Genomic DNA, 12,105 nt, shown 5'->3' with positions numbered 1-12,105 from the left:
TGTAGAGTCCGTGAACTTAATAATTTGGATGCGTGTTTTTGGTCAATTGTTAAATTAAAAAAAAAAAGCAGGTTAAAATATGTTGTGCGTGATATCACCCAATTTTTGTTAGAAAGTGGTTTGTATAAAAATGACATTACCTCTGGATGGAAGGATTTGTAGTTATTTTCTTCTTATAGGCCATTTATATTTAAAATATATATGATTTTCCTAATCATTATCCAAGCAAGAAAAAAATTCATGCTAATATAAAATATGTAATATATACAATGAATCAAATATGTCAGTTTTGTGAATGTAAAGATGTGATTATTTTGCATCCTATGCCTGTATCAAAATGTCTCCTGTATCCCATAAATATATACATTTACTATGTACCCAGAAAAATTTTCAAAAGAACTAATTGTTGCTTTTATGCTTTTAAACTAGTGAATGGAGACAATAAAATGCAGTTAAATTGCTCAGCAGAGTTGCAAAGCCAAGCTTGAGCTTGTGGTGTAGCTGAAGTGATTGAGTGTTAGCAGTCTGGAACTCCACTCACTTAGTGGCTGTGTGCCTACTGCATTGCATGAGTTGTTCTGAGAGATAAATGAGATAATAGATCTGAAACAACCTTGAAAAGTACTTTAAAACAGCATGGCAAGGTGAGTCAGATGGAGGTGTGGAATATACAGCACATTTTCCCCATAGAAACAAAGCAATTCACAATATTATGTCACATATTAGTCAACAAAAGGTATGACACCTTATATAACTAAACAGTTTATGACCTTATTTCTAAGTGAAAATGCAATCAACATTCAAATTAGAGACAATTTTTCTCCTTCATGTACATCTATGGAACTGTTGGGATTGTCTTTTTAATCTCTTCTACTAAGACACTCAGTTCCAGGAATAATAGAAAATGGAATAGGAAGTGCATAGCCACATTAAGTTATGGAATTGCATCCATAACTAGGGTGCCCTTTCATAAGTCAGGCATTGCCTATACTGTATGTAAAGGATGTGATGCCAGTTTAATTTACAGATAAAATATATGTGATTATTCTTCAAAATATTTTTGTCATCACTTTTGTATAGAATTCCAAAAGAATGACAGGGAATGCATATTAAAATAAAGGAGTATGGTACAGTAGTTTGAAAAGTGAATTTTAGTGTCTCATAGTCGTACCCTTCAAATTCTAATTCTGCTGCCAAGAACATGTGCATCTGTGATAAAAATATTTGATTTCTCTCTTAGTTTGTATACCTTTAGAATGTGCATTTGTATCAGCTCACAGGTTTCCTGTGATAAATGAATGAAAAGATGTAGGTTTAGTACATAAGGCAGTAGTTGCACACAGTAAATGCTCAACATTGTTTGTAATTCACACTTCTGAGAATACTGTGCCAGTGATGTCATATGAGATATCAAAGTCCCCGGAGAATGCCTTAGGTTGGGATTCTCAAGAGGCAGTCTCTGACACAAGGATTTGAGTGAAGTGGTTTATTTCAGAGGTGACTTCAGGAAGTAGTTGTACAAAAGTAAGGAGATGAGGCATGGAAGGGAAGGAAGGCAATTCAGAGTGCATGAATGAGCCAGTTACTACTGTGGGCACCTAGGGCTCAACACCAGTGGGGACCTTAATGGTGTAGACTAGAACATGTTTGAGGCTTTCCCATCTGTGGATTAAAGAAGTTGGGGTACTTACCACCAACTCCCATCCACTCTTGGGTGAGGGTAGCTCTTAGGGATGGAACCTTATTGTTCAGTCAAGCACCTCCTACAGCTAGAAAACAAACTGTCCCAAGTGATTACAAAAAGGTGAGCATGGACTGAAAGAGCATACTCCAAGAACTATGATGAGGCACTGCCAGAGTCAGCTACAGATAGCATTCTGCTTTCCTATACAACCTAAAGATTACTTAGGCTATTGCGGTTGCAGTGAAACCTCTGCAGAATTACAGAGGGATCCACATAAATGTGTTGTTCCTATGATAAATTTAAGACAGTAATGGAATGCTTTTGACAATATGGCAGCAGCTTCTTGAATAGTCAATTAACTTACAGCCTTCTGTTTGGTAATGCAAAATACCTGTAACCCTAGCAGGTACAGGACCGCTAATGTGTATAAAGACAGAATAAGAACAAGGCTTCAGTTTTACCAAAGGTTGTGGAGCAGTTATTACCTTCGAGGCCTTGCAGTGCCTAAGAGTACATATTGGGCTCTTGTGAATTTTATTAAACACTGAAAAGCATTTTTCAGAAGAAAAGTCCCTTTACAAATGGGGCGATTAAAAGCAGACGTTCTCATTATAGCAATAAAATATCTGTGCTCCATAAATTTAACAGTTAATCCCTTTTTGGCTCTCTAGGACTGACAAATCGTTTCTGAAAATTCAGTGCCAGGCTTCTGGAGAATAAAGTCTCTCTGCCTTATTCAATTTCTTTGCATTTAGTCATTCTGATACGTCATAATATTTATTCAAAGGAAGCAATCACTCGGGATCCTTATTTGTGGTTTACCCCAATGAGTCAGTTCCTCAGTGGATCTCAACAAATAACCTTCACTTCCTGGAAAAGTTAGGATTGCTTTCACTAGCTGCCCAGGGCTATAAAGGAAACTAAATCCTAAATACCCACGCCCCAGGGGCAGCCACCTTGGGCCAGCATGTTGCGCCCTTCAGCTTTCAGCCCGCAGGTGGCAGCAGCGGGCTCCGATGCCCGTCTCTGCAGGTAGCAGCCAGTGCTCAGAGGCGGCTCGAGCTTCTCCACTAGGAATCCACACCCAGCCGGAGGGTCTGTGAGGCAGAAGTAACTGAGTATTAAAATGGTCTTCGACTCTAATATTTTAAGTAAAAACAAACAACAGTTTAAAGCAGCAACAGCAACTCATCGCATCCCTATTCGCTCCCGTTGCTAAATTTTCCCAACTCCGGCAGCAGCTCGGTCCCCTTCCCCAAGCAGCGTCCGCTCCGTAGCTCTCGGCGCTCCGGCCCTTCAAATCCTCGGGAGCCAGGTGCTCGGCGGCAGGCAGTGCGTCCGGGGCCACCGCACCCCTTCTCCTAGCCATCTCTGGCCTCTCCACCACTCAGGCTTTCCGGCCGCTCTGGATGCCTCGGCTGCACCCCTATTCCATGACCCCAGCCTCCTTCCCTAGCCCTCCTTTTCGTCCCTTCACCCGCGAACCCGCACACACACTCGGTTCGCTCCCGCGGAGTGCCCCGCTCGGCTCCCGGAGCAGGACCGTCTCCAGCCCAGCACGCCGCGGTCGTGAGACCCGGACTCCTCGCCCCGAGGCCCCGGTCCCCGCCTTCGCGCCGCTCCTTTCCTCCTGGACACCGCCGCCAGCGGCCGCCTGGGTGGCAGCCCCAGCCGTCCTCAAAGTTGGCCCCCTTGGAAGGGGCGGCGGGGAGCAGGTTGAAGGATTTGTTGTAGGAGGAGGATTCACATATCTGGGCGAGGGGAGGGGCAGCACCGCTGCTGAGACGCGGCACGGACCCGCATCACTGCGCGCAGCAGCAGCAGCCGCCGCCGCCGCCGGGGATCGCGGAGCCCGGACGCCCCCGCCCGGCCTGCGCCCCGCTCCCCGCCCCACCCCCGCCCGCCGGGCCCTGCAACGCAGGGCGCAAAGGAGCCGCGGGCTGCGCAGGGAGGCGGGCAGTGGCCCGCGCGCGCTTCTGCCGCCCCCGGAGCTTGCGCGCGGAGAGCGCCGGGCGAGCGCGCATCGGGCGGCGGCCGCGCTGGGGGGCGTGAGGCGAGCGGCGCGGGAAGCGGCGGGGGCGAAACTTCGGGGGCCAGATGCCCGAGGGCGCGGCGGCGCTGCCAGGCTGCCGCTGCTGCCCCTGCGGGCCCTGGACGCGTCTCCGCAGGCGGCGCTGCCCGCGGCGCGGCGTGTGCACCGAGCGAGTGAAGGTATGTGGGGCGGGCGCGGCTGGAGCTGCCGCCGCCGCCGCCGCGCCAGCAGGTCCTAATGCCTGTCACTTCCCAGGACGCTGGCAGCAGCAGCCCGGAGCCCCCGAGCCCTCGGCAGGTTTGCCTGTCCTTCCCCGCGATCTGATTGGATAAAGTGGGGGCTCGACGGTGGCCGACGTGGGACAGTCTGTCTGTGGCAGGGGTCTCGGAAACCATGGGTTATTGCAGTGGCAGGTGCACGCTTATCTTTATCTGTGGCATGCAACTGGTAAGTGACACTTGGGTCCCCTTATTCTGTAATGTGTCTTTGAGATAGTGGGCAGGGGAGTGCAGTAAAGGGTCTGCCATTGACTAGAATGGAAGAAAAAAATAGAAGGTGACAGATATATTGCTTATATTTAAAATGATTTCAGGGAGACGCACTCTGGGGTACAGGAGAGGTGAGCCTTTCCGCTCCCACCTATTTCTGTCCCTTTTAAGACAGTTTGGCAGGTGCGGGTTAAACTTGTCTTTAATTTCTTTAGGCAAAGCAAGATGTAGCTCTTGTTCTTTATGCTTTGCAGTCCTATTAATGTAACAACGTGATTGTCACCTACAATTTACTGTACAGGTGTTAAACAGAGAATTTTGGACTTTTCTTCTCTGTACTAAATTTTACAGTATCATTGTTTCTTCATAGACGTGAGTTTTTGTTTTTTTTTTTTAAAGAAAATGTTGTCTTTAAGTATAATGCTCTAAAAAAAAAACCACTATTTGGGGCAGATGGTATCCTTACAAAAGTCTAATTTAGAAGTCACATTGAGTTTTTAAAGTATGCAGATTGAACAGAAATACTTAGATGAACTCAGCAACACCATTGTCATAGATGGAAACAGTAACCTTTAAACCACAATTATCACAGACAATTCCAAGAAAAAAATATTCTGTCTTTCATTATGCATATTATTGCTCCTGAAATAGATATTGTTGTTTGATCCAATAGGATGGAGAATTATATGTACTTTTTGAGGAATGTTGTACAGTTGCAAAGAGACAAGGAACCAGTAATGGAAAATGTCATGTTGCTGAATTTCAATTCCCTAAGGGCAGTGGAAGGAGGGTTTAAGGAGAGAGTTGAGAGGTGAAAAATATACCACGGTAAGTGGTTAATTTGAGGTAGGAGGTACTTGCTCACACTTGTCATTAAATAGCTTTCCTTAGAAAGTATAAATGAACTGAAATAGCCATCTACATTTTCAACAATTGTTTCATAAAGGTTGAAGTGACTATAAGGCAGAAGATGTTTGAGTGTCCAATCAGTAAAGTGTTCCAAAGAGCAAGGATTTGCCATTGAAACTGACAGAGGAATTCCTTAAGTGTTCTTGTTTATCAGTTGTCGTGAAGCCCATGAGTGTTAGTTATTGTTGCTTTGTTTAATAATTAGCTGAACCAGTGCTTTTTGTTGTGTATTGTCTCCGGATGTTTTTCTTTTTCGTGGAAGTTACCTGAAGGTGTCTATTTTGATCTGTGAATTAGGCACTTATGTACTTGTTTGTAAGAAAAAGGAGATGGAACTATAAATATAATTTTCAGAATGTAGTAGTTTCTCAGTGATGTGTAAACTAGTTTATTTTTCTGTACCACAGATTCATATAACTTTTGCAATAAAAGGTTTTTACTCTTAATCATAAAGCTCCCCAGAACAATGAGGGAGTTTACTTTGTGAAACAACCCATTAGGCCAAGTATGCCAAACTGCATAAAGGTTTTCAAAACATTCTTATTTTTATATATTATTCAGAAAAGAATACATTTGCTGATTCACTGTGTGAAAGCATAAAACTGTGAGAATGAGTGGGTGTGTAGATCATTCTTATGCTTTCAATTTAAAATTTGAAAAATGTGATTTAGCTTCTAATCATTTAATATAATAGGGCTTTCGTATGGCAAATGTGTGCACTAGATCTGTGTGACATTTTGTGTGATGAATACAAACTCCTCAAGAACTTAATTTCAGAAAAATATAAATATACCAATAGGGTAGCTAAATATTCAAAGTAGAATGATAAGCCTAAAGCTTCCTTTGTGTTTTTGTGTGCTCACAGTATGGACACATGCTGTTGAGTACATGCATGCATCCATACATACAATGGTGTCTTGGAGAGTTGCACCATCACTTACGAAACAGAAATTCTAAATCATAGTTAAGTTCTGTAACAGAATAGACAGCTGTAATACAGAAGAGCACAATCTAAGCAAGTGTACATTGGAATCCTAAGGAGTTTTATGTTCTATGAGAATCATGTGATTTTTCCCATTCAGACTTTATGTGCCACCAGGCTAATATAATTAGCAGCCATGTTAATGCAGATGCAGAACAAAAAACAAAGGCCAAAGAAAATCCAATTGTTTTAATAGGGTGAAATGATCACACCTCAAAGGACCTCAGAGATTCCTGGTTAATTGTTGCTTTTTGGAAATACAGTATTTGATTTTAAATAAATTCTTTTGCAAATTAATGGTTGAAAAGCCCTACACTAAAATATAGGCGATTGTGTATGTTTTCCGTTTGCTCTCAATAGATTTTTAAAAACTTTTTATGTCTTTGTGCCATTATGAGTAGATTGTTTTACAAATAAACCAGGTTTCTAGACTTAAGTTATGACTCATGTTCTATCGACTAAAATAAAAGTTTACCCAGTTTTGTTTACTTCTAAAGTGTTTAGTGTGTGTTCTTGTAACATTTGGACATCTTTTTTTGGTAACTGTACAGGAAAATCTTAGATTTATTTAAATCAATTGAGGCCAAAGAGCGTCTAAGTTAGAAACTTCATTCAGTTTCTTTATTATGTGACTTTATTAAGGTTCTGGAAACATTAATCTCCAGTCCTCTATGCAGAGTATTTATGTTTTGAACAAACTTAAGGGAATGTTTACATCTGTACCAATTTGCAACTAATCTTAGGAGAGAATGAGGTGGCTTTTGGTATTGTGTGATATGGTGACCTCATTTACTAGGTTATTACCAGAGCAGACATGGTGTTTTGACCATTTAACAATTGAGGGACAGACAAATGCTCCAGAGAAATTTGCTGGTCAGAACTCTATATCTGTGCTTTAAATTAGTTAAATATACGTTTAATTTAATGCTTGGCAGGCTACAAGTATAGAGAAACGTGTACTTTTTTCAGAAATCAGGAAATGTGTTTATAAAACAAGAAACTAGAACTCCATACCATAGAGATTCGATACAAAACTTCCATTTTGTGAAAAACTGCTTTTGTATATATCATAAATTAAAATCTTTGAGTTGTATGGTCATGCCAACTTCAGATGTTAGGGTGATTCCTACGTAAAGGAGTATGATCTCTGGAAACAGATTTATTCCATGTGCAGAATCCAGAGCTTAAGCTCATAATCTCAAGAAGGTAATTTTCTTTTTATCATTGCTGTCCTTAATACTCAGAAACTGAAGATTTCAGATAGTAACAAAAATCATCACTGAATTTGCAGTTTTGGCTGTAGTGGTATAAGACAAGAAGTATTTAACTTCTTATTTACTAACCTTCAACAGGTTGTAAATGTTTTCACATTTTTCCCCCAATGTTTGATTGAATCAGAGTACTTTATATAAATGTTGAAAAAATTATTCTGATATCTCTCAGTGTGAAAAATTATTGTTAAAATATGGAAGAATATAACTTAATTTAGACTGAAAAGACAGATTTGTTTTCAAGCAAGGAAACTCAAAATCACCTATTTTGTATGTTAGACCCCTGGGTGGCACAAAACATGTCGTAAACTATTGAAAGAAAGTTTAGATTTATACTCCACAGATTAACACTTGAAAATGCCATTATTGCCATGAGCTGTATGAAATATTGCTAACTTGGAGCAGGTGCAACTAACAATTAGGTTAGTACACATTGTGTGTGCAGCTGTGTGAAGGATTATGTTTGAAACTTGATTAAGAATGATCAGTTGCTTTCTATGGCAGGATTGCTAACCATTTTCAAAGGTATACATTTTTTTCCTTAAAATGTCATGAGTGTAGACTAAATTAAAAACAATTTTATTATAATTATGGAATACTTCAGTGATCGTGATTTTATGCTGTGTTCATAATCATGTGCTATTTTATTACTTTTTAGAACATAAAGCATTGCCATGAAGTAGCTTGAAAAGTGCAGGTAGAATCTTAATGATATTCCAAGGATACTTTTGACAAGTTTGACACTTCTTCAGAAGTTTAAAACTTTATCTGCCACAAACCTTCCTGGTTCAGAGAATTTTAACTTTTTAGGATTCAGATGCCATCGATGATAAAATCTTGAAGTTGTTAACCAAACTTATGAAGAAAACTAAAAATCCCCATACAATACTTTACAAACTTATCATGTAAAAATATGCTGAGTTTGCTAAGTTGTAAATGATACCTTTTTTTTTTTTTTTTTGAGACCAAGTCTCACCCTGTCACCCAGGCTGGAGTGTAGTGGCACCATCTTGGCTCACTGCAACCTCCGCCTCCCAGGTTCAGGCAATTCTCCTGCTTCAACTTCCTGAGTAGCTGGGATTACAGCATGTGTCACCACACCCAGCTATTTTTTTTCTATTTTTAGTAGAGACAGGGTTTCACCATATTGGTCAGGCTGGTCTCGAACTCCTGACCTCATGATCCATCTGCCTTGGCCTCCCAGAGTGCTGGGATTACAGGCGTGAGCCACTGCGCCCGGCTGACTTTCTTCTTTTTAAATGTTTTCTGTTTATGCATCCTGAATGTTGTTGGACATGTTTTTGTTTTTATTCTTTCACTGTAATTCAGAACTACTCTGCTCTGTCTTATGTATACCATGAGATACCTAGAAATTTCTTCCAGTGTCCAACTCTGTTTCTTCATTCACAAAGCAGGTAGCGACTTCTTTTCTTGAATACACCTAAAGTTTCAAAAAGTCAACCTGTGTGGAGCTGTTCTTCTGCTTTCTCAAATAAAGGCTTGGATGGGCAGCATTTTTTTGCAGAATGCCAGAGTCAACTCTGGCATGGGGCCCTTATGTGGGTAATGACCCAGAAATGCAAATGTGCTTTACTACCTCTTTTTCCCTCTGATGCTGCTTTACTTTGAGGTCAGATTCGCTACTTGGCTTCAGAATGGAAGTCAAGGATTTCTTAAAATAGGAAATCTTTACTTTTTGGTTTTTATTTTTAATATGTGTGTGCTTGAGATAAATAAAATCTGAAAGACAGAAACATATTTTAACATTTCTATATCAATCCTGGAAATAAAAATACAAAAATTACGTTACCAATTGCATTAAATATATGTATATACTAATAATGCCTAAAATTCCAAAGGTTGCGTTTCAGTGATGTTACTTGGTAGAATTTCAAAGAGTGCAGTATCACTTTTTTCATCAGCAGTTTTGAAACTAATATTACTATTAATGGAAATTACCCTATTTCTAATACCACACAAATATCAGAAATGAAACATATACATAGGAAAAATACATTTCCTGTTTTGTTTTGTTTTTTGCTGATATACTGAACTCTTCTGATTTTTGTTATTTTCCCTCATGAAAACTTGATTGTTGTTTATTTTCAATGTAATAAAATACTTAAGCCATCAAGATACACTGTATGTAGGGCTACTTTTTTTCATAACAAGGATAGACTAAGTAATCTATTTACTCCTAATTTCTATAGGATGGACATAAAAGTATATGAAGCATTTGTTCTTACCACCCCCAAGAAATTAAAGCATATTTAAAAATTATGAAGGAACAAGATACAATTATATCATTTTCTTTCTCCAGATTATGGTAGAAATGAAATTTATAACTTGGTTTTCTATTCTTTTAGTATTTCAAGAGTTCATATTTTATATTTTGTATGACTCCTGTGCACACATGTTCATGTAATAAATTTGTTATGCTTTTTCTTTTGTTAAAAGTATTTCAGTTGTGTTTAGATATAAAATACTCAATATGTAAATAAATTACTATCTTCATCTTCCTGAAATAAGTATTTCTCTTTTTCTTTGCTTAAATTATAAAATAGGCCCTGGGTCTAGCTTACAGGAATATTCTAAGATTTAATCTTATGCAAGATTTAGTCTCTTTTTGTTTTTCCAACATGGAATAAGAATAAGGTGACTTCAACAACTTATAATTTTTACCCTTCCAGCTACTTATGGATCACATGCTAACTTGATCCCTGTAAAAACCTCTTGAAATGTTACAAATAAACTGATTTTTTTGTGCATTTTGAAATAAATTATTTTTTTATTTGATGCATTTTAAATAATTTGTTATGCTTTTAAAATCTAGTTTTACAAAATTAATGATAATGAAAACTATTATTATTTATTGGAAGATTGTTCTTGGCTAAATATATGGGTTTTTTTCCCTCACTCAATCGTCTTCAGCAATCCTATGAAGTAGGTAATAGATGTTAATATCCTCATTTTACCAGGGAGGTGATGGAGGCCTTGAAAAGTTAAGTCGTGCTCTTAAGTCACCCGCTTAGTAAGCAGAGAAGCTTGGATTCAAAGCCAGGTTTGTCTGAATCTCAGCTTGACTCTGAACTTGAGCCACTCTGTATCCCTTCTATGTAAAATAAAACTATAGCAGTCTCTCATGTTTGTTTTACTAAAGAAAGTAACTACCTACCTACTAATTCTTTAGGGACCCATTAGTCAACACCTAGGTTTAGAGAGGTGGGGTTTATTGATGTCAGGCTACTGTCCAAACCTGACAGACTTAGTAATCTTAATCTTGGGTTTTGGTAACTATGAGCAGCTGGTGTGTGGACTAGAGAATAAAAGGGCAGAAGGGGAAGTTCACTCTGCAGAGCAAGTATCCATTGCTGTTCCCATGCATTTGGGACAACTTTTGACAGATAACCATGCAACAGGGTCTTGGAAATTTGATATGTATGTTTAAAATGGATTATACGGAAGAAAATATGTATCCATTTTTTTTAAATCCACCTCTTTATAAAACTAGTCCTGAATGAATGGCCAGTACACAGTAATGCTATTTGCCTGTTTTTTGTTTGTTTGCTTGTTTGTCTGTTACGTTCTCCAAATCCTAAATTCATCCAGACCACCATTGACCAATAATATTTGCTATAATTATTGTACTTGGGAAGAAATAGAGAAAATATGTTATTTAAAATATGTATGGAATATCCTAGAACACATCTTGAACCTGAGTATGCATCAGAATCGCCTGCAGGATTTTTAAACATAGATTTTTGGGCTCTTCCCTAGAGTTTCTGACTCTAGCAAGTCAGGGCTAGGACCAGAGAGAATTTGTAATTCTTTCTTTCTTTTTTTTGAGATGGGGTCTCACTCTGTCACCCAGCCTGGATTTCAATTCACTGCAACCTGTGCCTCCCGGATTCAAGCTATTCTCCTGCCTCAGCCTCCTGAGTAGCTGGGACTGCAGGCGTGCACCACCATGCCTGGCTAATTTTTGTATTTTTAGTAGAGACGGGGAGTTTCACCATGTTGGCCAGACTGGCCTTGAACTCCTCACCTCAGGTGATCTGCCCACCTTGGCCTCCCAAAGTGCTAGGATTGCAGGCGTGTGCTGCTGTGCCTGGCTGAGAATTTGTATTTCTGAGGAATTCCCAGATGATACTGATGTTGATTATCAGGCACCAAATTTTGAGAACTACTAGCCTAGAATATGTGTCTTCACCTAATGGTGTTGCAAGAGATCGTGAACTTATTTTTGAAATTCTTCAATCCAAATAGATAATTAACTCAGTTCTTCGTATGGCCTGTTACTGATGTGAAAGAAAACATTTCTTCAGGACTTATTTCTGACTTCTAGTTTAGTTCTATTCAGAAGTTTAAATAGGAGAAATGCAATGTCTTTTCAGAGGATTTCTATCTTCGCAATGACTCAAGATATAGAAGAATCTGAAAGCAAGCACCCTCATGCCTGGTAATGCTAGAACGGAATTGGATCCTTCATCTGACTCTGTTTACTAGTCTAGGCACTCACTAGGCTAGGCACAGCCATGGCGGGGGTGGGGGGGTGGGGGGTGGAGAGAGAGAGAGAGAGAGAGAGAGAGAGAGAGAGAGAGAGAGAGAGATGTTCTAAAAGCACTGGGCTGTTAGAATCTCTCTCTCACAGGAGTCTAGTGCTCCTATATTGGGTGACTAAATTACTATGACTTTGACTGAGGCATTTATATTTCTGGGTGCTATTTCCTCATTTGAAA

The 12,105-nt window shown here is 39.6% G+C and overlaps 1 protein-coding gene across 4 annotated transcripts in view; it reads left to right on the top strand.

Moving 5' to 3' along the window:
- The first annotated feature begins 3,779 nt into the window (after positions 1-3,779).
- Positions 3,780-12,105, top strand: part of NKAIN2 (sodium/potassium transporting ATPase interacting 2) — a 1,034,673-nt gene continuing 1,026,347 nt past the window's right edge. For 2 of the 4 annotated variants that reach the window (XM_064360728.1, XM_064360729.1), the window contains exon 1: positions 3,780-4,163. In XM_064360728.1, the coding sequence (XP_064216798.1) occupies positions 4,110-4,163 (54 nt within the window). In that variant the 5' untranslated portion in view covers positions 3,780-4,109. The remainder of the gene's footprint in view (positions 4,164-12,105) is intronic. The other 2 variants (XR_010336617.1, XR_010336618.1) reach the window with 1 other exon arrangement.

This window comes from Aotus nancymaae, unplaced genomic scaffold, assembly GCF_030222135.1.
Source record: "Aotus nancymaae isolate 86718 unplaced genomic scaffold, 86718_ANA_hifiasm-v0.15.2.pri h1tg000040l, whole genome shotgun sequence".
Classification (NCBI taxonomy): Eukaryota; Metazoa; Chordata; class Mammalia; order Primates; family Aotidae; genus Aotus; species Aotus nancymaae.
Note: the sequence above shows the minus strand (reverse complement) of the source record. Positions and strands in the feature narration are given on the sequence as shown.